The sequence below is a fragment of the Thamnophis elegans genome, chromosome 4 (genome assembly GCF_009769535.1).
Source record: "Thamnophis elegans isolate rThaEle1 chromosome 4, rThaEle1.pri, whole genome shotgun sequence".
In the NCBI taxonomy this organism is placed as follows: domain Eukaryota; kingdom Metazoa; phylum Chordata; class Lepidosauria; order Squamata; family Colubridae; genus Thamnophis; species Thamnophis elegans.
In genome coordinates this window covers 35201282-35226383 of record NC_045544.1, presented here as the reverse complement: position 1 = coordinate 35226383, position 25102 = coordinate 35201282, and the positions used below count along the sequence as shown (strand labels likewise).

The 25102-nt window shown below is 38.7% G+C and overlaps 1 protein-coding gene across 3 annotated transcripts; it reads left to right on the top strand.

Moving 5' to 3' along the window:
• Positions 1 to 356: 356 nt before the first annotated feature.
• On the top strand, positions 357 to 24844 carry LOC116507210 (amine sulfotransferase-like). Of its 3 annotated transcripts, none has more exons than XM_032215188.1 (7): positions 357 to 464; positions 756 to 905; positions 11397 to 11605; positions 12972 to 13098; positions 20301 to 20395; positions 21156 to 21336; positions 23510 to 24844. In XM_032215188.1, the coding sequence occupies exons 2-7, from the start codon at positions 764 to 766 to the stop codon at positions 23632 to 23634; spliced, it is 879 nt and encodes a 292-aa protein (XP_032071079.1). In that variant the 5' UTR covers positions 357 to 464; positions 756 to 763; the 3' UTR covers positions 23635 to 24844. The 3 variants fall into 3 exon arrangements, with proteins under 3 accessions (XP_032071079.1, XP_032071080.1, XP_032071081.1); XM_032215189.1 differs by lacking the exon at positions 357 to 464 and adding an exon at positions 498 to 626; XM_032215190.1 differs by lacking the exon at positions 357 to 464 and adding an exon at positions 5141 to 5402 and having other exon boundaries at positions 824 to 905.
• The last annotated feature ends 258 nt before the right edge of the window (positions 24845 to 25102 follow it).

Here is a 25102-nt window from a genome sequence, read left to right as displayed (position 1 = left end):
TCCTCATTTTGGGCAGCAACAATTCTGTTACATGGGTTTGTTCTCTTCCATAGCTTCTTCCATATCTTTTCCCACCAAGCATTCTTTTTCATATTTCTCACATCCAGACACACATTTTATTCATACTTTAGAAACAATTCTCTATATCATACAGTCATCCCCAGATGGGCCTCTTAGATATATACCTCTGTCATCTATCATGGTTTTCAAGTAATGCTTTTCTTAGTAAAATAGAAAAGGTTACCTCCATCTCTGTCATCCTTTTTACTTAGGTTATTACTTAATCATGTTCTACCATGTTCTTTAGCTTTTTTTTTAAGGGGGGACATACAGTGCTGATACAATATTTAACTAAAGACCAGCCTTCCTTAAATATTTGCGGAACAGGATTAGAAAAACATTGAAACAGTTGATTTTTAGACATGACATGACTGACTGCCAGAGATTCTATAAGACAAAGTAAGGTAAGAAAAGAATTGCAACTAGTATCTTCTGAGTACTGTAATTCAAACTTTCTTTTCCATGTAGAACTCTTAGATGGCAAGAAGAGTAGCAAATTTACTCTTTCCAATGGAAACCTTCATGGGTGAAAATTGAGTTCATGAAACTAATTAATAAATAATTAGGTAAAATAATCTAATGATATATGTGTTTTTCTTCACATTCCCAAGAATCATGATTTTGAAAGAATTGAATTAATTCAACATTGATTATTAATATAGGAACTATTTTCAATTTCCCTATTCTATCAACAGGACAAGCAATGGAGCCATCAGAGAAGGACCTATATCTACACAAAGGGTGTTATTTTATACCAGTGTTGTCCTCACCTGAAAATATAGATTCATTGGAAAGTTTTGAAATCCGAGATGATGATACATTTATAATCACATATCCTAAATCAGGTAAATTCAAAGATGTCTTCCAGGGTAGAGTAGATTTTGTATCCAGTGCTTTTATTCAGTTTTTCAGTATTTTGGTTGCTGTATCATGCTGTAAACAGATCTTAACATTTGGCATAGATAAAATACTGGTGAAATAAAGCTGCAAATCTGTATTTTGACCATTTTAAATTTTACTTTACAAAGCTGACTTTTTCTCATACAACCATCAAATATTTTAGAAGAAGCAGTTGTCTTTATACATCTCTGAAATGTTTACTATAGGAAGATTGACTAAGTTAGAACATAAAATAATAGAATTGGAAGGGACCTCAGAGGTCTTCTAGATCACCCCCCTGGTTGAGCAGGAGATCCTATACCATTTCAGAGAAGTGGCTGTCTCTAGTTATCTTTAAAGCATCCAGTAATGGAGGACCACAACTTCTGAAGGCAAGTTATTCCATTGATTGATTGCTTTCACTGTTAGGAACTTTCTCCTTAGTTCTAAGTTGCTTCTCTCCTTGATTAGTTTCTATCCATTGTTTCTTGCCCTACCTTTGGGTGATTGGGAAAATGGTTTGATCCCCTCATCTTTATAGAAGTCCCTCAAATATTGGAACAATGCTATCATGTCACCCCTACTCCTTTTCATTAGACTAGATATGCCCAGTTCCTGCAGCTGTTCTTTGTATGTTTTCGCCTACAGACCCTTAATCATTTTTGTTGCTCTTCTCTACACTCTTTCCAAGGTCTCAACAACTTTTTTTTATTGTGGTGACCACAGCTGGATGCAGTATTCCAAGTGTGGTTTTATTAAGACTTTGTAATTAAGGCTTTGTAAAGTGCTACTAGAACTTAACTTGATCTTGATTCTATCTGTTAGTACAGCCTAGGATCGCATTGGTATTTTGCTGTCACTACACATTGTTGACTCATATTTAAATTAGTGTCCACTAGGAGTCCAAGATCCCTCCCATAGTTACTGGGATTAAGCCAAGTTTCACCTAATCTGTACTCATGCAGTTGGTTTTTCTTGTCTAAGTGAAATATCTTACTTTTATTTATGTTGAATTTCATTTTGTTAGATAAGGCCTAGTATTTAAATATGTCAAGATCTTTTTGGATCCTGAGCTTGTCTTCAGGGGTGTTGGCTATTCCTACCAGCTAAATGTTGTCTGCAAATTTGATGAGCTCCCCTTCAATTCCCTCATCTATATCATTTATGAAGATATTGAAGAGTACTGGAACATTTGGGTACCCCACTGGTTACTTCTCTCTATGTGGATGTAGTTCCATTGAGGACTACATGTTGAGTACTGTTTGTCAGCCAATTACAAACCCACCTAGTGGTAGTACTATCTATCCCATATTTTATTAGCTTGCTAAGAAGTATTTTGTGATCGAGTTTATCAAATGCTTTACTGAAATCTAAGTATACTATGTTCACAGCATTTCACTCATCTACTAATTTGGTCACTTTGTCGAAGAATGAAATAAGATTTATTTGATATGATCTTTTTTCAATGAACCCATGTTGGCTTCTGGTCATAACCCTGTTTGCTTCTAGGTTGTTCACATATTTGTTGCTTGATTATCTTTTCCAAGATCTTCCCAAGTATTGATGTCAGGCTGATTGGTCTGAATTTCCTGAATCTACAATACAATACAATAGCAGAGTTGGAAGGGACCTTGGAGGTCTTCTAGTCCAACCCCCTGCCTAGGCAGGAAACCTTATACCGTTTCAGACAAATGGCTATCCAACATCTTCTTATAGTCTTCCAGTGTTGGGGCATTCACAACTTCTGGAGGCAAGCTGTTCCACTGATTAATTGTTCTGTCAAGAAATTTCTCCTCAGTTCTCTCCTTTATTAGTTTCCACTCATTGCTTCTTGTTCTACCCTCAGGTGCCTTGGAGAATAGTTTGACTCCCATTTCTTTGTGGCAACCCTTGAGATATTGGAAGTCTGCTATCATAGCAATAGCAATAGCAATAGCAATAGCAGTTAGACTTATATACCGCTTCATAGGGCTTTCAGCTCTCTCTAAGCGATTTACAGAGTCTATCATGTCTCCTCTAGTCCTTCTTTTAATTAAACTAGACATACCCAGTTCCTGCAACCATTCTTCATATGTTTTAGTCTCCAGTCCCCTAATCATCTTTGTTGCTCTTCTTTGCACTCTTTCTAGAGTCTCCACATCTTTTCTGCACTGTGGCGACCGAAACTGAATGCTGTATTCCAAGTGTGGCCTTACCAAGGCATTCTAAAGTGGTATTAACACTTCACATGATCTTGATTCTATCTCTCTACTTATTTATTTTAAAAGTTTTTTTATTTTTTATGATACATATAATGTAATCCAAAGTATACCAGTACATCTTAACAAGAATTTTTTGAGTATTCAATATTATATCAATTCCTTTTGCCATTAAACCTCTTCAATTTTTATTTGCTCTTCTGCTTTCCATACACCATATGATTTCATCTTCTGCTCTCCTCTTCTCCTTCTCTTCTCCTCCCTACTTTCTTTCTTCCCTCTACCCTCTCTCTCTTCTCTACTTCCCCTTGTTCTCTCCATCTCCTCCCCTCTCTTTCCACACCTTCCCTCTCTCCTATTCTTTCCCTCTCTTCTATTTCCCTCTCCTGTTTCCTTTCTCTCTCTTGCCCTCTCTTTATCGCCCGTCCATTCTCTATTTTATATATTACACTATATTTTATATAGTGTAATTCCGCCTTTTAGCAATCCCCATTTAGTATCAATGGCATGATAACTTTTTTTCCAAAGAAAAAAGAGAAAAAAATATTTTCCAGATTGCTAATTTTTCTTTTAGAGGTATACCTTTGTACGAATTCCATTTGTTTCCTCCCTCCCCCCCCCCCCCCGGTAACAACCTCTTTTTTGGATGCAGTGCAATACGGATTCAAATTTCCTGCTGTCCTCATAATGCAGTTACGTACTTTTACATCATTAAGTGCCCCTATTTTATCTCATCTTACAATTTTCACTATATATTATTAGCCGTATTTTCACCTTTCCCCTCCATTTCCCCCCCTCCTCTAATAACTTTCCCAACTAATGTTTTCTTGTTTGTAACCCGGCATAATAATTTCACCTTACATTATTAATACCTATCAACTAACTTCCTATCTTTATTCACCTTAATTAGTTTACCTTTGATTCTTTTTTGCTTGCAATCCTTTTTATACCATACACATATATTACATTTCAGTGTTACAGTTAATTAAAGTTCATAATAGCATATGCTTTACAAACGTTCTCCACCTTTCCCCCCTCTCATCTATCAATTTTTATTTCCCCTTCCATTTATTTTTAAAATATCTTAAATCCCAATCTCTGAACTTCTCCTTTCTCTTTCTGCTATTTATATATCTTTTCTTCCCAATATTTTTATAGCTTTTAGCTGTACCCTTCGTCGTGCCCTTTAAGGATTTCCTTTTGTCTCCTCAGTCTAGTTTCCTTTTTCCTTTTCTTATTATATTTCCCCCTTGTAATAAACTCTTCTTTCTTTTATCATGCTGCCTATCTGCTCCATTCTTTTCTTTTTCTTTCTTTTCGTTTTTTTATTGGTGGAGATGGCCAGGTGATAATTCTCCCAACATTGGGATATGCTCTTCTCTTTTCCTTGTGCCCCCATTCAATCCAATGAGATCCTTTATTTCTTATTATTTCCCTGACTCTCTCTTGCTTTTTTTTTTCATTTTCAATTCTTTCCATAATATCCAGGCTATCATCCTTTCTCAGCCCAAATGATTCACACATATTTTTCAACATTTTGCATATTTCTTTAAGATCCCACCCCTCCATTAAAGCAGGACGTAAAGTGAGATTTGGACATAAGAATGAGATGGGTCAGGGTCAGCTTAGATGATCTTTAGTCATTTTTATCTTTGTGCTTTGTAAGGTACAAAAAAGCATCTTTGAGACAGGAAACTTGAACTCAGGAAACTTGAATATCAAACCGCAAAAGATAACACTTGCTGTAAGTAGGTCAAGTCAGTTGGAGATCTCACTTGTGACTCAGACATAGGGCTTAACCACATATGTCAGAATGAAACTAGTGTTTCTTGCCTAGCAATAAGGAGCCTAGCCAATAGAAATGATTTAGCACATTTCCGTGTTAACTGTTTTGAGGAAGTTATAAGAACACGCTTCTCCCTAAGAACCTCGCTCAGACGTCAAATGTGGGTTTACACTGTCTGAGGCTTTTGGCCAAAATAAAGCTTTTCTTGATCTCTCAGTCTAAATCTCCTGATTTTCTGCAACATTTATGGCGAGCCTTAGCCAGGAGATTGAGGAGCGATATTTCGCTGAGGACAGCATGCACCGACCAGTGCCCAATTGAGGTCGTCTAGTCCTACCTTCAGGAGCCAACAGAGAGTTTATCTGGGAGGAGACTCATGACCCCCTGGGCACTTGGTAGACACCGACCAATCCAAGAACTACCACAAGATCAATACAAGCTCATAAATAATGCCGGCTGAGAAAAGAAGATGCCTGCAGGCAAGTATTGTCGGAATTGTAGATCCACTGGGTTGAGAGTGGAAGAGGGGGCCTGATCACCCCCACTGAGCCCAGGATAGTGTCCCTTCCTAACGGAACCAGCGTACCCTAATGAGGCTCTAGAATTATGTGAGTGGTTAAGTCATAGTTCCTGAAGGCGACCGTGATACTCTGGCACCCCAGGTCGGTGACAGTGTCTTAGAAATAAAACATGGGTGGTGAAGAAAGCGTTCCTTGAATGCCTCTTCAATGCATATTACTCTATACATTTTGATCTTTAAAAATAGGCCAGTGCTTGCTGGGAGGTCTAAATATAGATATAGAAAACTTTGGGTCTTTAAAAATATGCCAGCGCTTGCTGGGAGATCAAAAAAAAAAAGAAAAGAGAAAAGAGAAGACACTGAACACTCCAGAAGAAGAAAAAAAGAGTTGTAAGGTGTGTAGTCCTGGGTAGACAGGATACAATACTCTTAGAAAAAACCCTGAGATATAGTCAGTTACCAGGATGGGTAACAAGCCTCAAGGAGGAAAGAAAAAAAGAAAAACGCGGAGGAGAGCCTTTTCAGTAGCAGCTCCGACCCTGTGGAATGACCTCCCCGTCGAGATTCGCACCCTCACCACCGTCCAGACCTTCCGCACAGCCCTTAAGATCTGGCTATCCCGGCAGGCTTGGGGATAAGTTCATAATTCGCCCCGCCCGAGTGTTGAGTGTTGAATGAAAGTTGTGTTTTACCGTTTATTTTTATTCACATATTGTTATGTTTTATATTGCACCCCCCCTTTCCTATGAATGTAAGCCGCCCTGAGTCCCCTCAGGGAAAAGGGCGGCCTATAAATTCCAAATAAATGAAAATGAAATGAAAAAAGAAAAAAAGAAAACAGAAAAGGAGAGTCTAAATGAAACATTTAGTACCTGTGTTGTTTTAACTTGTGTGTTTGTCTTTGTCAATGTGTGTGTTTTTTTGTTTTTGTTTTACAAAAAAGAGAGAGTGAGAGTCTCTGATATCAGTGCCCTCTACCTATGTATCTTTGACATGAAATGATTGACACCGAAGAAGCATGAGAGCCAGGGAGTCTAAAGGTTGAATGAGATATTGGTTAGAAAGAACAAACAGTCCCATTAGGTGGGGCCAGGAGGAAGAAAACCAAAAGGGTTCCCAAGGGACAGATCAAGTGGACCACAAATCTGGTCCAAGGGAGCAATTGAGACAAAAACTCAAATTGCCCCTAAAGGAATTTCATTGCCAGGAGCTGGTGGGGAGTTCTGTAAGGTGTGGATATATGCTCTATTCTCAATGGCTGATTTATATAATTTGAAAAATCCAATTCCTGCTTATAGAGAAAATCCAGAGGTGATGCATGTCCTTTTTGCATCCATTTTTCTGAACTCACCAGTCTACTTGGGCAGACATACAAAGTCTGATGGAAAGTTTGTTAACCCCAGAGAAAAGAAGGCTGTTGAAGGGAACCATGAATAAGCCTTTGCAGAAGGATCATGCAAAAGATCCAGACTGGACATGGTTACTGAAGGAACCAAATTGGGAACCTTAGTCCATTCAGCAGCAAAACTATTGGACCTTAGTTTTGTTAGGACTCAAACAAAAGTTAAGAACTTAGGGAAGGTCTATTAAATTCAACAGAAAGTGGATGAAAATCCAGGGGAATTCCTAGAATGCATTTATCAACCTTTAGGCAATATACCAAATTAGATCCTGAGGATGAAGAAAATAATAGAATGGTCAATATGAACTTCATTGATCAGTCTGCAGATGACATTAGAGCCAAATTACAGAAGACAAATTACAGAGAGAGGCCCCCAGGAAAAGCATCTCTGAACTGGGGGAATTCGCATACAAAGCATATAGTAATTGGGCTCAAATTTTAGAGAAGAAGGAACTTCAAAAGGCAAGAGGAAACACATTTTTCCTTGCCGAGGCTCTTAGACAGAAAGAGTGGGAGGCCAAGGGACCTGCAGAAGAATTGTACAAGGAAGAATCAGTAGTTAGAATCCCATGCCTGATTAGAGGACGAGCCCTCCAGTTGGCAAAAGGGAAGATGGTTAATGTCTACACAGAGAGAAAATATGTATTTAGAGTTTTACATGCTCTTGGGGCTATTTGGAAAGAAATTGCCTGTCTCTGTTGTGCACAACCTAAAGACAGGATGGAATAGATCCCAAATTTTGCCCTACTAGCCAAACTATCCTATGAATTTACAAAGGGGGGTGAAAAAGAACCCTTTGTTTGGGAGCGGGAAGAGAAACAAGCATTTGAAACCTTGAAATAAAATTTGTCTCAAGCTCCTGTTATGGGACTTCCAACCTTGAGAAACCTTTTAATTTGTATGTGGACTCAAAGAATAATATAATGTCACTGCTCTTTTGATAGAGGAAGCTAATAAATTGACTTTTGGACAACCAACTAATTTATAAGTATCAAATTCTCCTCACTCATAATCCTCAAGTGACATTGAAACAGACAAATGCCCTAAATCTGGCCACCTTCTTGCCTAACTAGGGGCCTCATGGGTGAGTCAAATGGTGGGAGAATTAAACAAGCAAAAGAAATCCAACAATATTGTGTGTCCCTTAGCCCACCATTTCTGAGCACCTCTAGTCATAACATTCAGGTGGGAGACAAGTATAGGTAAAACATTGGAAAGGAGAAGAACTTGAAATCCAAGTGGAAGGGCCTGTATACTGTGATCAGGTATTCTCCACTTGCAGTAAGAGTGTTGGAATCCAAGTTTTGGATTCACTGGACTCGAGTTAAGCCAGCTGCTGATGAGTCTTGGGAGACAGACCAGGATGAAGCCCATCCTTTAGTGATATATTTGAAGAATCATCCCCTATAACTGTCCTACAGCAATGGGCAAACTACATACGGGGCAGAAGAGGTCTTACTGGCGTCACCCCTGGAAGCTGACGTCTTTACGTATGGCCAAAGATTTGAAGGAGGAACATAACGTTCCATTTATTAGATATAAAATGCATTAGGAATTCTGGGCACCTGTCAGGAAATGGAAAGTCAGGCATGCATGAATAACTGCACTATCTGTTGCTTTAGTCAGTGTGCTTGCCCTTATTGTGATTTGCTGTGTTGAATATTCATTCTACTGGAATTGCACCCTTCCCAGAAAAGCAAGTGCTGAGTCAAAAATCTTTGACTGTGACAGAGAGCAGTACAAAACTCCTGGAGATACTTATGTTTGAGGAAACCTGGGAATGGGCTCTCTGTAGTGCTGTATTAGTCCTAGGACTGTGGGCATTGTATGTTACAAACAAGGAGTGGTTTTGTGGAACATCTAAGATTGATATTGCCCTTTCCCAAGTCACATATAACCCTAACTTTCTTCCTGACATGGTGATTTTGTAGATTAAGGGAATTGTGATTGGGTAGGTTCTGTGTAAAGGACAAGTATGAGTTTTTTGTGGCTTTGGCTGTTATTGGCAAAGGACCTGTTGAGTGATAACATCCTGAACAGTAGTTCCCAGTGTTGTGAGAATGCCCGAGTGACCGCCCCCTTGCACTTGAGGGAGGATCTGGGGATGTTGAGAACCCCAAGGTCACAGGGTTTGGACGCTTTGGGACAGGTCTGCTCCCACCAAAGGCGCATTGTCTATGCATAGGGATGGAACCATAGGCCAACACCAAGACCTAAGGACAAGCCTCTGACAATCCCGGTAAAAAGTGGGATAGAACAAAGGGAGAAAGGGCTCCTGAAACAATTGAGAAAAGGGTACATGTTAAGAATACTGGAATTGGGTCAAAGCCTAATTAATCAGACTGATCCTGACCTAGGTCAGAAGTGCTGGTTGTGCTTGTCTGCAACCCTTTCATCGTACAATGCTATTCCAGTTGAGCCAGACCTTTGGGCAAAAACCAGGGCTACAATGGTCCTTGAGAAAGGTGGTAGATGGGGAACCAAGATGTCAGGAGCGCATTTGTAAGGTGATTTTTATAATGCACTCAAAAGGCTGGGGATGAGTCGCCTACCCATTGTTGGCCCATAGCCATTGGTGTGGAAATCATAGGGTCACCCTCCTTGTGCGTCAAACAGTGTCAGGAACCTGGCATTCCTGTGGGGTCACTGTCAGAAGAACAATGTCCATTTGAAATGTACCTTGCCCCTAGAAAGACACTTGTGGACATAAAATTAACCCACAATATGTCTCCAACTGCCCACAACCTCTTCCAACAGGTCACCTTCTCGCTTCTGCCCCCCTCATTTTTAACAGTTGGGGAATTTGACTACTGGAACATGCCCAAGGCCATTTCAGCCACCCCGATTCCTAATCTGCATCTCGATTCAATCAACCACAGGATTTTGTGTTCATTTTCCCCCTGGAAATACCAGTTCCCATTATCTGTTTGAAGGTCCAGTTCTCAGGGATAAGCAAAAGAACGCTAAGCAAGAAGCACCATTACAACCACTCACTGGCATGTTCATGGCAGGAATCTTACAGGCCTGGACTAATGAAAAGAACCTCCGAGCCCATGCCTTTTCCATGAGCATAGGTGTGTGTGTAGGAGAAAATTGAGTCTTCTTCTTATGTGGGAAAAATGCACCCTGGGGACTGGAGAAAGTGCCTTCAGGGAATAAGTTCTGAGAATCATTCTATATGTAACACTTGTCTTTTTTCTTCTCACTGATATGTATCATTACCCTGAACTGATTGTATTATATGTTTGCATTGCTAATATGTACACCTGAGATATTAACCTTGCCATATGCAATGCCTAATGTTATAATAAGGCACTATAAGAGGCAAGACTCAATTGTAACTAAAAATAGACTCTTGAAGGGGGGGGGACTAAGGCAGGACGTAAAGTGAGATTTAGTCATAAGAGGGAGATGGGTCGGGATCAGGTTAGATGATCTTTAGTCATTTTTATCTTTGCGCTTTGTAAGGTACAAAAAAAAAACATCTTTGAGATAGGAAACCTGAACTCAGGAAACTTGAATATCAACCGCAAAAGCTAACACCTGCTGTAAGTAGATCAAGTCAGTTGGAGGTCTCGCTTGCGAGTTAGACATAGGGCTTAATAACATATGTCAGAATGAAACTAGTGTTTCCTGCATGCTTTTCTGCCTAGCAATAAGTAGCCTAGCTAATAGAAATGATTTAGCACATTTCCGTGTTAACTGTTTTGAGGAAGTTATAAGAACACGCTTCTCCCTAAGAACCTCGCTCAGACGTCAAATGTGGGTTTACACTGTCTGAGCCTTTTGGCCAAAATAAAGCTTTTCTTGATCTCACAGTCTGAATGTCCTGATTTTCTGCAAAACCATAGAGCCCGACTTTTAATTTGCTATTTTCCTTCTTCAGGTCGTTTCCCAATTCTTTACATTTCAAACCTCCCCCCTTGAAACAAAAAAGGAAGAGGGTTTCATTGTAAAAGAAAGTAGTTAAACTGCTTGTGCTCAATTCAATTCCTCATCAAAATCACCTCTTTTGTTTTTTTCTTTTGTTCTTCCGAATGAGTTATTTTCAGTAGAAATGTAAATGTAACCTTTAATTCCACGAAGACACAAAATGCAAATTATAGCAAAGAAGTAGGAGAGGCAAGGGGATTTCTTCTTTAGATTTTAAATCATGTTCAAAGCAAGTCTCTTGGCTTTTGTTGTTGAACTCTGGCTGCCCACTCCTTCAGTTCCCAATTTCGTCTCTGCCTGGTAATAGTTGTTTTCTGGTAAGTGCTCCACTTCTTTTTTCCCCAGTCAGATATCTTAGGTTTTAAATGTAAACTTTAATCTTTAACTCCATGGGAGCACAGAATACAGGTTGTAGCAGAGAAGCAGGATGGGGGTATTCTTTTTGTGTATGAAGATAGATGTGTGAAGTATGAATTAAGCAGCTCTGCTGTCTCTCTGCTCTCCATTTCTTCTTTGACATCTTCTCCGATTAGTAGACCGTTTGCTTGAGTTTTTTCTTGTTATTCTCCAAATAATAATGGTCTTGAATGAATGAATTTAATTATTTCTTATTTACAGGAACAGTGTGGACTCAGAACATTGTGAGCTTGATTCTTTATGAAGGTCATCGAGATGGAACTGAAAATATTAGCCTGATTAACAGGGCACCATGGCTAGAGTATAATGTTTATCATGTAGATATACCAAGTCGCCCATCACCTCGTGTCATTTGTTCCCATCTGCCCTACTATTTGGCACCCAAAGGATTACGAAATAAAAAAGGAAAAGTAGGACATATTTTGGTAACTTGCGGGGTGGAGTGGGGAGCTCTCTGTCTTCTTTTTTTTAGCTCTACATCTGAATGTTTTATTGACAAATAAATGCAAATGAACAGATGTTACCTTGTTCCAATGTGTTTGATGATGTGCAGGCCGAGAAAAAATAAATCAAATAAAATGAGGAATCCAGAATCTCATGCTTGGCCAAAATAGAATCAAACTAAAGATCCATACAGAGATATTTAATCCTTCAGGTTACTTTTTCCAAAATGACATTTCCAGATGGATTGGAACTTTTTGTGCTGCATAATCAGTTACTATTTTAACATATATGGAGGATGCCAAGGTGAGGAATGTTACCTTTAACCATACAATCCTTTTTGCTACTCTAAGTCACCCGTGCCCTTCTGGATGGAGGACTGTAATAGTTTTAATATGGAGCTGTTTTATTACAACAGCCCTTGAAGTATTCAGAAACTTGAATGGGTACAAATGTAGCAAGGTAGGCATTTGTGTGTTCTCCAAGAACAGCATACATTTCACTTCTGCTGTTGAAACTACATTGGCTATCTATTTGATTCTGGATCGGATTCATATTTCCTAGTTATGACCTTTAAAGCCCTTCAGGAATTGGGAACAGGTCATTTGAAGGACCTCTGTCCTCAGTTACATTTACTCATTCCATCAAATCCAGTAGGAAAGGCATGTTGGGGGATCTGCCAGCTAGGGAGTTTTAGGCATGACCTTTTTTGCCATAGCCCCTGTCCTATTCCCTCTAAGTGAGGCTTGTTCCAACCTTGTTGGCTTTCTGGAAGGTCCTCCAAATGGTTTTGCTAATAGCTTCAAGGTTCTATGATAAAGTGTAACTTCTAAGGTCATTGTAGGAGAGTTAATTGATGTACTCTCTGTATGCTTTGCTGCCATTCTGGGTTTGTTTGTTTTTTTGTCTTCTTTTTAAATTTGAATTTAAATTGAGGTTAATGGTTTTTAATTTATTTATTTAATAAATAATTAATTAATAATTAAAAGTCACCCAAAGTCACCATGTAAGATGTGCAGCTATACAAATGTGATAGATAGATTTGATAGATGGATGGATAGATAGATAGATAGATAGATAGATGATAGATAGATAGATAGATAGATAGATAGATAGATAGATAGATAGATAGATAGATTGTAGACATATATTTTTCCCCATGGGAAGTTAACATATTGTGAAATAAAGTGCAAATGGAGTTCTGCTCTCCAGAAAGTCTACTAAGGTCCACCAAGCCTCAAGGTTTTTCGATCAATCCCACTTTTTCGCTGCTGCATTCACTCTAACTGGAATCTCTGAGATCATTTTTCACTAGATACTTTCTTCTTCCTACAGATTGTTTATGTGTTCAGAAATCCAAAGGATGTCTTGGTTTCTGGCTATCATTTTCTACAAATTCTAACTATGCTGGAAACATCACAAGACTTTGATGTTTACTTGGAGAAGTTTTTGGCTGGCAAAGGTAATAAATTAATCACAATCAGGTTAGTTTTTGCTTTGGACAAAAGATATGAATTCAATCCACTTCCTGCAAGTGGCAAACAATCCACTCCTCCTCCATAAAATAAAAATAGTTATTTTCAATCCTCATTCAATATTTTGCATAAACTGTATGCAAACAGTATAATGGGATGGATGAGTGAAGAAGAATGCAGGATTCCTAGAATAATGTGTGATGCAAAAATGGATGGGAGAGGCAACAGAAGGTAGCTTATTAAGGGAGAGTGAGAACAAATATGAGGTTCCATTTAATATAGATAAAAATGAAGGGAAATAAGTTGTTGGATTTAAAATCAAAGTGTATTATTATTGTTGTATCTGTTGTTATTATTATTATTATACAATTGTATCACAGCGGCCAGTTGTTTTGCCGGATTTGGCATTGGTTACTAGTCGGGCCCCACCCAGGGGCCTAGGACGTCGTAACGTATTGGAATTGGAATTGGAATTTATTCGATTTGTAAGCTGCCCTATTCCCCGAAGGGACTCAGTATTTTCGTAATATGTGTGCAGATCCAAGCAGTGCAGCTTTTTGCATTTGACTGATGATGATTTTATCAATTTTTAACTGTTTTAAATGTAATTCCAGTGCTTTTGGAATAGCACCCAGTGTGCCAATTACCACTGGAATTACCACTGCTAGTTTGTGTCATAATCATTGAATTTCGATTTTTAAGTCCTGGTATTTCACGATTTTTTCATATTCCTTCTCGTCGACCCTGCTATCACCTGGTATTGCGATGTCTATGACTGTAACCTTATTTTTCTCAACCAGTGTGATGTCAGGTGTATTATGCCCCAGTATTTTGTCAGTTTGTATACGGAAATCCCACAAGATCTTGACCATCTGATTTTCGGTGACTTTTTCAGGCTTATGTTCCCACCAGTTTTTTGCTGTTTTAATATTAGAATTTTTGCACAAATACCAATGGATCATTTGTGCTACTGAATTGTGCCGCAATTTATAATCAGTATGCATGATTTTTTTTACAGCAGCTGAGTATGTGATCAAGAGTTTCATTAGCTTCTTTGCAAAGTCTGCATTTGGCATCATCAGAGGATTTTTCGATTTTGGCCTTAATGGCATTTGTGCAGATAGCTTGTTCTTGTGCAGCCAGGATTAGTGACTCTGTTTCTTTCTTTAATATACCTGTTGTTAACCATAACCAAGTTTGTTCACTGTCCACTTTATCTTTTATTTTTTCCAGAAATTGGTCATGCAGTGCTTTGTTCTGCCAACTCTCCATTCTTGATTTTATCACATCTTTTCTGTATTCTTGTTTCGTCTGTTGGGCCTTCATTAGATTTTTGTTCTTTACTTCGATTAATAGATGTTCTTGACTTTCTTTTAAATAATCAGCCAGTGCATGTTTTTCTTCTTCAACTGTTTGCTTCACTTGTAATAATCCTCTGCCACCTGATTTTCGTGGCAGATACAGTCTATCAGCATCACCATGTGGATGTAAACTGTAGTGCATTGTCATTAGTTTCCTGGTTTTTCGGTCCAAAATGTCCAAATCAGCTTGTGTCCAGTTAACTATACCAGCTGTGTATCTTATAACTGGTATTGCCCAGGTATTTATGGCCTTGATTGTATTTCCACCATTCAATTTAGATTTCAAAATTTTCCTAACTCTGTTGATGTACTGACAATAGTTTTTACTTCTCCATGCTTGATATTATCCAACTGCAGAATGCCTAAGTATTTGTAGGCTTCATTTGCATTTAATTAGTTGGCCATTGGGCATTTCAATTCTCTCACATGCAGTGATTTTGCCCCTTTTTATGGATACAGTGGCACATTTTTCCGTGCCAAACTGCATTGAAATATCGGTGCTGAATACTCGGACTGTGTTTGTCAATGATTGGATTTCTATTTCTTTTCTTTTTTTTCGTTTCAAATGTTTTATTCATTTTCATTTTCAATTTTATACATTCACTTATATACTGAATATTTGCAATAATAATAATATAATAAAAAAAACCCACCTAAACACAACTCATCATAAACCCAACCTGTCGCTTTCATACACCCCTTCTTCTCCCCCTCCAACTTTCCTTTCTCCCTCCAACAATCACCCCTCCTACTTTCCTTTCCCCTCCTATCTTCCTTTCTCGCCTTCCTCACCCTCCTTCCCCTCTCATCCTCCTTACATTCCCCTCTTCCTCCCTCCTTACTTCTCCCTCTTCCTTTCCTCTACTTCTCACTTTGGTGCATTTCTCTATTCATTAATCTATTCAGTTACTAAAAATTGCGCTAAAAAAAAAAGAGAAGGAAAAAAATAAAAAGAAAAAGAAAAAAAAAGAGAAAAATAAAAAGAAAAGATAAGGAACAACAGTATACAAGTGTATTCTTCTTATTCTATATATTGAGACTATATCTCCACCCACCCACCCACCCCCAATGAAGCCCCCTCCCTAATCCCCTCCGACTTCCCAGGTCCCACACCCGGCACAGTTCAATACCATTCACCTTCTAGAATATCTTATAATCAAATAGATTAACAATAATAATGAAAATAAAATAAAAAGAACACTCCGAAAAAGAAAAAAAAAGAAATAAAAAAAAGAAAATCTTTTGCATTATGCTCAGCCTCCCATCATTCTTAAAATTTAAACAGTATAGATCATTCCATTTATATTTTGTCTTCGTCCCTTGCTTCTTTGATATTTACCCCCATCTTCCTGTAGACTCTCCAAATAGCCTTTCTTAACCTTATATTCAAATAATAGTTTATACAAAAATCAATTTACCTTCAAATACAGAACAGTCTAATCATACTTTCGCTACTCTTCTTCCTACCCCTCGTTTCTCATCTCCATTCCTCCCAAGCCCAAATTCCATAAGATTAGGATCTCGCTCTTCACTTTAAAATCCTGAGCTTTTTATGTTATACTTCAAGCATGTAAATCCGTAAAATGTGTGCCCAAAATCCATACCACTTCATTCAGTCCCAAGATCCCTTCATCAATATCCCGCTCCACCTTCCCTTCTGTCCCACTCCTCCCGACTCCATTCATCCCAAACCGCAATTCAAATAAATCTTGGTCTCCGCTTTCCTCACACCAGAAAACAATTCATGCGCAGTTTGGATTAAAATTCAAATAAGTCTTATAAAGATCCCATACAATATCTGTCCAAAATAAGAGATGCTTCTTTCCGTTCCTCATCGGTACACAGCTTTACCATTTCATACCAAACAGGAATCCTAAAATTTTAATCAATCCAAGAGTTTAAAAAGTATTTTAAAGACATCGCTGGATCTTTATACTTTACTCTTCTGCCCTTCCGGAAAGAGAAGGCAACCCTCTGCCTTATAACCACGTGTCCCGCTGCTTTGAAGATATGGCTAAATCCTCAGTTTCCGCTCTTCTGCCTCTCCGGTAGGGGGAGAACAACTCCCTCCGTCTTGTAACCAAGTAAATTGCTGCTTGTCTTTCCTTCACCTTGTCTTTCCACATTTCCGAGTGAGTCAGGAAGCCCCGCCTTCAGAGTTTTATAATAAAAGTCCCGAGCTTCCGAAACAGAATTGAGACGAAATCTTTGATTCTCGAATGTAACTGTGATTCCAGCTGGAGCTCCCCATTTATACTGTATTTGATGATTTCTAAGTTCTTGGGTTAAAAAAGTATAGTCTCTCCTTGCTTGCAGCATCTGGAGTGGTATTTCTTTAAAGACAAACAAATCTTGCCCGTCAATTCGCAGCCTGTTGTTGTGGGATTTCTATTTCTGACTTTCCATAGAGTTTCAAATCATCCATATATAGTAAATGCAATTTTTTTTCAGCTTCTTTGACTGTTTGGTAGCCTAATTTCATTTTTTTTAAGATTACTGATAGTGGAATCATTGTGATGATGAAGAGAAGAGGTGAAAGTGAATCACCCTGGAAAATTCCTCGCTTGATATTAACCATTCCGTAGATCTCATTCCCTACTGCCAACTCAGTTCTCCATTGTTTCATCACCTTTTCAGTAAAGGATGTAATATTTTTGCTAATGCCAGTTGTTTCTAAGCATTTTATGATCCAACTATGTGGCAGTGAGTCAAATGCCTTTTTGTAATCAATCCAGACCATATTCAAGTTCGTTTTTCTGTTCTTACAATTTTCTAATATCATTTTATCAATTAGGAGCTGATCTTTTGTGCCCCTGCTCCTTCTTTTGTTGCCTTTTTGCTCTACTGGCAAGATGTTGTTTGTTTCCAAATAATCCATCATGTTATCTGCAATAATGCCTGTGAGTAATTTGAAGGTTGTTGGCAAGCATGTTATTGGTCTGTAGTTTTCAGGTGTTGTTCCTTTAGTTGCATCTTTCTGAATCAAGTATGTTTTTCCAGTTGTCAACCATTCATCAATTTGGCCCTTTTGTAAAGTTTCATTCAGTTGCCTGGCCAATATTGCATGTAAACTGGTCAGATATTTGAGCCAGAAACCATGTAATTGGTCCTTTCCAGGTGATGTCCAATTCTTTACCTTTTTTACTCGATTTTTGACCATCTCAGTTGTTATTTCTAGTACTTGCATTTGTTTGTTGCCAATGCTTTTCTCAAAGTCATGTATCCACTTTGCTTCCTTATTGTAGTCCTTTGCATTTTCCCACAATTCTTTCCAGAAGTCAACTGTGGCCTGCTTTTCTGGTTTTTCACTTTTGGTGTCACCATTCACATTAAAACTTTGATAAAAACACTGTTGGTCTGATCGAAATTGCTGATTTTGTTTATATTGGATGATTCATGCCTCATATCTTTCAATTTTTCTAGCTGTTGCTATTATCTGCTATTTTACAATCTCTACAGCTTCATTGATGTTTCTTGTATGCAATCTATATCTTCTGATTAGCCAATCTATGATTTTGTTGTTTTTAAGCCGTTGCTCATGCAGGTTCTTTAAGTTACTAGCATCTGCCGTTAATTTTTTGACTTTTTGTTCTAATCGGATTTTCCACTTTGGCTTTGAAGCTTTTTCTGTTGTGTGACTAGGTACTTTGATTTTAATGCCTAGTTCATTAGTGACGATTACAGCTGTGCTGTACATTAACTGGTTCGTTTCTAAGATGGATCCCGATTCAATTGTTGAAAACACTGCATTAACCATTTTCATGATAGGGGCCAAAATTTTCTTAGGCACAGTTTTTAGTGATGGTAAACGTTGCCTTTCCTCATTAAGCGGAAAATGCTCCATGATCTTATCCTTCAATTCTTTTTGTTTTTGAGTTAGTTCATCAGTTGGTTCAGTGATAACTGGTTCTAGTGGTGGTGGTGTTATTTCCTCCCCGAGAGCTTCTTCTGGGAGTTCTACTATAATGTCTTTAGTTGTGTCTTGAATATCAGTTATTTCCGCTTGTGATATTGTTTTTTGGGTTTTGCAATTTGCCTGAATTTCCTCAAGTTCAACTTCACTAAACACTTTATTCCGTATAATAAATCGCCTTTGATCTGCTAGTCGTTGTTCACTAACATTTGAATCTGGATATTGTTGTTTCCATAATTCATACATTCGCTTTAAATAACCTCTTTTTTCTGGCTCTGAGTTGTAGTAACAGGCCATTATGGCACAGTTTTCATCTGCACTATATTTTTGTCATTTTGTTGGCTGGTCCACTTGTAGCCCATTTGTCAACGGATGTCCAGGGACCCCAACATCCGCCATGGCCCTTGTTAACCCGTGCGACGACAGATGCGGTATAAAATTTTTATTCGTTTCTTTCACCATATTGTATGGGTTGGCGGGTTGCTTTTTATGGGGCCAGGTTGCCAACCTGACCCCAACCCTCCTCCTTTCTCATCCGGGCTTGGGACCGGCAATGGCGGAGTTGTTGTTGTCGTCGTCATCATCATCATCATCATCACAACAACACAATTGTATCACAGTGGCCAGTTGTTTCACCAGATTTGGCATTGATTACTAGTCGGGCCCCACCCAGGGGCCTAGGACGTCATAACGTATTTTCGTAATATGCGTGCGGATCCAAGCTGTGCGGCCTTTTGCATTTGACTGATGGTTATTTTGTCAATTTTTAACTGTTTTAAATGTAATTCCAGTGCTTTTGGAATAGCACCCAGTGTGCCGATTACCACTGGAATTACCACTGCTGATTTGTGCCATAATCATTGAATTTCAATTTTTAAGTCCTGGTATTTCACAATTTTTTCATGTTTCTTCTCGTCAACCCTGCTATCACCTGGTATTGCGATGTCTATGATTGTAACCTTATTTATCTCCACCAGTGTGATGTCTGTTGTATTATGCATCAGTATTTAGTCCGTTTGCATACAAAAATCCCATAAGATCTTGACCATCTGATTTTTGGTGACTTTTTCAGGCTTATGTTGCTGTTTAGGTTGTTGTTGTTGTTTTTGTTATTGTTATATTAGTCAGGAGACTGCAATGCTATTGCAGAATAGTAGTTTGGCTGCCAATTTACCACCTCTGTTGTGGGACATGCTCGCACACTTCCCAAAGTGCACCACAGGAGGGCAAGCTGGCTTTATACCAGAAAGAAAGATGAGTGGATCTTCTTGCAGCCTCATCCAAGGCCCCCCTCCCTTCACCATAGCCGTCTTGCAAGCGGGCATCATAACCAGGAAGGTTCAGAGCCAACTCATCTCCCCACCAAAGTGGTACCTATTTATGTAGGTATCATAGAACATGCTGTCAAACTCCCAGGAGGGCAGAAGCTGAGGCAAGTGATGGGGACTCACCCCACCATGCAATGCTGGATCAAAGACTGTCATGAAGCAACTGAGGCACCACATCTCATTAATCAGGGTCTGATTATGTTGTGAATAATGGACAGAATCTAAAATTAATACAAATCAATGTTCATTTGAAAAAGTAGAGAGTTATCTGTATTTTTTTTAAAAAAAATAAGAAAATTAAAAAAACAAACACACTCTAACATGAAATCACATGAGGAGCATTTAAGGGTTGGACAGAAAAGAGAGCTAACGGGAATAAGTCTGATATTTGCAAATGTATAAAAATTAATTCAGAGTGCCCAAAGATCCAAATAAAGAAAAGCAAAAGAAACAAAACAATATAACAGCATCTTGACAAATGAGTGGGATTGTTAGCTGGAGCATTGCAGTGTTCAGCTAAACAATTAAACCAAGTGACTTTGAAGATTGCACTCATAATTATGCCGAATTCATTTCTCTCCTATCAGTGTCCTCTAGTTTATGGCTAGACCATATAGAAGGCTGGTACAATCATAAGGATGATTTCAATATTCTCTTCCTTTCTTATGAAGAAATGAAAAAGGTAAGATGTGTCCATTTTGTGTGGTGCGATGTGAAGAAAAATTAAGCACAGAAAGGTTTAGAAATGATGGGATGTATAGAATAATAAATTCCAAGAAGGAGTAGTAGAGTTCACCACAAAACCACTCTTGGAGGACCAATGAGATATTTGAAGAAACATAAGAGCCCTCTCTTCAACAAGAAGGAGGAGAATCCATGAAACTAGAATGTGGTCATCTTAGTATCAAAAAGATTTATTTTAAGGCATTTTTGGGAGCACTTGGTGAGATGATCAAGATATGAATTTAATCAATAAAATAAAGTAAATAATGTTCTCCTCTTTGGGCTCAAAGAAGGTTGACTCAACTCAAGTGCATTTTCAAGAGAGACCAAAACATTCATTTAGTTTGGTTGGAGAACTGTCCAGCTTCAGTTGCAGCAAGATTGCTAAGAATGTAAAACTCTGTATCATAAATATATTGAGAACCAAAAATGTTTCTCAACAACTTGTCTCTTGGAAACCTTTAGCAACAATTCTATGGATGGGTTTCTGTGTTTAATGAATATTGTACATTTTTAAAAAAAATACAAATGATTTAATATTCAAATAATTGTTTTCTGTAAGAAAAGAATTAAAGTAGGGGAAGTGAAAGACAGCATTGATATGCGAAATATGTATAAGATAGTGATAATCTTTAGATTTCCCCAAATATATCAGTCACATTTTCCATCTTTTCTCTATTGTTATGGATGAACTAATATAAAGCTGTATCAAATTGCAGGATCTGAGAAGTTCTGTACTGAAAATATGCAATTTCCTAGGAAAAGAACTGACTGAAAAGGAGGTGGATGTTGTGGTGCATAAAGCTACATTTGATAACATGAAGGCAGATTCTAGAACAAACTATGCAGTCCTGAATCCTACCTTTTCAGATCCTAGCAAAGGGGTCTTTCTTCGTAAAGGTAAAGCCATAGAAATTTATACTCTAGGGGTATGCTTATGAATATGCCAGGATTGCCACCTTCATCTAAAAGGCACTTTTTGTAGAGTGGTATCAGGGGTGTGCTTCAAAATTTTTAGCAAGGGGTTCTCTGCCAGGTTGCTGGGTGGGCATGGGCATGATGGCCATGGCCTAGTCGGCCTCCTGCATCACAGAGGGGGTGGGTGGGTTGTCCTCCCCAGGCTCTGAAGGCATTCTTCGAGCCTCCAGGAGGGCGAAAATGGCCTACCCAGTTCTGTAGGCCTTCTAGAGGCAGGAAACGGGCCCATTTCTGGCCTTCCTGAACTTTTGGTAGGCCCGTTTTTCACCCTTCCCGAGCCTTCATGCATGACCTACACTTACCTGCATCGAAAACGGGCTATGTGGGGACTCCTGGGACAAGCAGGGTGGGGTGGGCAGGGCCAGCCAGGAGTGGGATTTGTGGGTTCTCGCAACTGAAAAGAATCTTAGCTAGAGGTTCTCCCATAACCCTACGAACCACCAGCAGCCCATCCCTGAGTGATATGTTCATTTTCTAACAACTTCTCTTTCTGCTGTCTCTTCATGATGTTGCACTAAACTGAGGCAACCATAAGGCTTTCTTAGCTGTACCAATGTTAAATTGGTGTACTCCGTTTTATCCTGACAGGTTTTTTGCCATGGATATAATCTGACAGTTACAATCTCTGGTCTGTTGCTTGCACAGACTAATGATCCTTTAGGAATGAGATTGTTCCAAGAAGAAGCTAAGATCAATGTAGAGATGTTATTAATTTCTTTTTTTCTTTTTTTTTCTCAATAGATAGAATAAATCTATATCGTGTACGGGTTCTGGGAAGTCAGGGGGGGGAAGGAGGAGGGGGTCAGGGGGAGGGGGGAGAGAGGGAGGGATATATATTAGGCTAGACATGATGTGTTAGATCTCAATGCAATGTGACTTCACATGTATACTGTTTTTCTCTATTTTTTCTTTAAAAATAGGATAAGCCAAATACATTAACATATAGTGGAAATACACCGAGGGGAGGAGGAGTAGGAAAGAAGAAAGATGGGTAGAGAGGGATGGGAGAGAGGGTGGGGGGGAGACAAAAAGGAAGGGGGGAGTGAATCTGGAGAGAGGAGTGGTAGAGGACGAGGGGAAGTAGGGTAGAGGGGGATGATGGAGGGAAGATAGAAAGTTGGAGGGTGGTAGAAGAAAGAGGTGTATGGAGAATGGAAGAGGTATATTGGGCTTTTATTTTCTGGGGCATTGTCGACAAGAGGAATTGATGCAATTATTGTTTAATATTGTATGGTGTATACATGTGGGTGTATGAAAATGAAAATGAAAATAAAATATACTAAAACAAAAACAAAAAAAAGGAATGAGATTGTTCGAATACTGGTCACTTTAGCCTGTTGGAGAGACATCTTCTTTGCTCTCTACCCTGGGCACTCTCCTCCAGTCTTAGAGCTGCCTCCTTAGACCATTGGCAGGACACAGCCAATGCTAAAAAAATCCCCCATCAATTATTTTAATTAATTATGGGACCGGTTCCAACAGGATGAACTCCAGACCATTTAGAACTTCACTGGCAGACCATTGGTTCCATGACTTCCCAGAACAAGATGCTTATACCAGAGAAATCACTTGACCTGTTATAGTTAGAAATCTTTACCCTTCTATCAAGCCTTCACTCTGTAGTCCAACTCTAGTTAAAATAGTAAGGAACCAGCTTCCTGCCCAAAAATTAGAAATACAGATTTGTATATATTGTTTGATGTTCAGGGAGGTAGACATTCCACTGATAACATAGGGATATGCAACGTTCCCGATTTTTCAATCTATTACCCTCTTTCTAAGACTCCATGAAACCGATAACAGGCATGGTAATTGGAGACTAGAAACCACATCTGGAAGACTTTTGACCTTCATCCCTATAGTCCCCTCCTGAAGCTCTAAAGATATAGATATATACAATGTGTGTGTGTGTGTGTCTGTGTGTGTGTGTTTGTGTGTACATACACATACACACAAACATACATATATTCCTATACACTCACACACACATTCATTTTGGTGATAGGATGACATAATTGCCTCTAGTTTAATTGAATACAAAATATATGTTTTGCAAACCATTAAACTATTGACATTTTTAACCACTGCTTTCCAGGCATTGTTGGGGACTGGAAGAACATCATGACTGTTGCCCAGAGTGAAAGGTTTGACCATGTCTTTAAGGAGAGGATGGAAAAGCTGCCTTTCAAGTTCTGCTGGGATATTCAGGAGGATCCATAAGGCTATTTCCAGCTCACTAGAGGAAAATAATGTCTGATACACACCTTCAAATATCTTAAATCAGAGATGACCTTCCAAGAATGGTCTTTATGTAATTTTGTAATGTTTAATTCTCAACTTTGCAGAGATCATAAAACAAAGCAACATTAAATTCTATGCTATTATTTCATGTAATAGAAACTGCAGAAAACAGTTAATAGTGGAGATGAGGGGCTAGACGTCGGTGTGAAACGACGGACTTTCCTGGTAGCTCTGGGATCGCCACTGAACTCAGGTCACCTGGACAGTCCAACTGGACCTAAACTGTCCTGCAGAGATGGTGATAGGTAGAAGTATTCCTGCAGATCCCAGAAACATCCGCAAAGTCTCTGGTGATCTGGGGAAAAGCCTCTTTTGGCAGCAACTACGAGTCACCATTAGAGTGCTGGAACTGCTGACAGCTCAGAATGCAAGGGCAGGAGAGAGAAGCATGTCTTTTGGTGAGAGATTTAATTTTTTCTTAATTGGAGAGAGAACACCCTAATTTTTGAGATTTAATTTAAAATAAGGATTGAGAAGAGAGCAAGCGGAGGACTTGAGGTATGATTAATTGAAGGCTTCCGTTGTTGTTTTTTCCTTTTTACTATGGGAAGCTGGATTGGACTTTCACTGCAATTTGCTTTTTAAAGTGGATTGGCTCTTTGCACTTTTTTCTTATTCTTTTCATTGGACTCTTTGGAAACATGGAATAAGTTTTAAAGGTTTAAAAATACTTTTTTTACTTTATTTCTTTTTGGCTTAATGAATTACAGGTTTTTTCTTTTTTTTTCTAAAAGAAAAGTAAAGGCAGAGCTTATAAAGATTGAGAGTGGGTAACAAGTTTCACTGCCACCTAGTGGATTTGAAACAATGTTTTTATTTTTACTTTGTTGCATGAATGTTTAGACCAAAGCTGTTCTCTTCAAGGTTGCTTAGCTGAGGCATGATAGGGAAAGGAACACAGTTGTATATACTGTAAATAATACTATATTAAAAGAGAAGAACTTTGTATAGAAAATGGAAAAAGAATTGGCCTTCCTTTTTAAAGAAAACAGAAAAGAAGATACATCTATGCAGAACATTTGAGATACAATGAAGGCTGTTACCAGCAGTGATGTTCAGTCAGGGGAGGCAGGGGAAGATGTCCTTTTTTTCTTTTTTCTTTAATAAATGTAATGCCAGTTGCCATTTGGATTGAGTCTTCTCTGTTGAGTTAACGTTGCATGAATTGCAAAGGGAGGAAGATTGGGGGGGGGGGAGGAGTGTGAGCCTACCAAAGCTTCCAACAAATAGGTGGATTAGTCAGTGGGCAATCATCCCTCTAAGGTGAGCACAAGAAAACACCGTGCACCAGTTTCCAACTGCCACACAGTGTTTTTTAATGTGTTAAAATGATTTAAAATATTCCAACTCCCTCCCTCCTCTCTCTGCACCGAACTCTCTCCTGAAG

Bases quoted from the DNA above. Each gene is read 5' to 3' on its own strand.
- LOC116507210 (XM_032215188.1), top strand. From the start codon at position 764: ATGGAGCCATCAGAGAAGGACCTATATCTACACAAAGGGTGTTATTTT. The intron at 906-11,396 runs GTAAATTCAAAG...TCTTATTTACAG, and splicing joins AATCACATATCCTAAATCAG to GAACAGTGTGGACTCAGAAC. The intron at 13,099-20,300 runs GTAATAAATTAA...CTCTCCTATCAG, and splicing joins GAAGTTTTTGGCTGGCAAAG to TGTCCTCTAGTTTATGGCTA.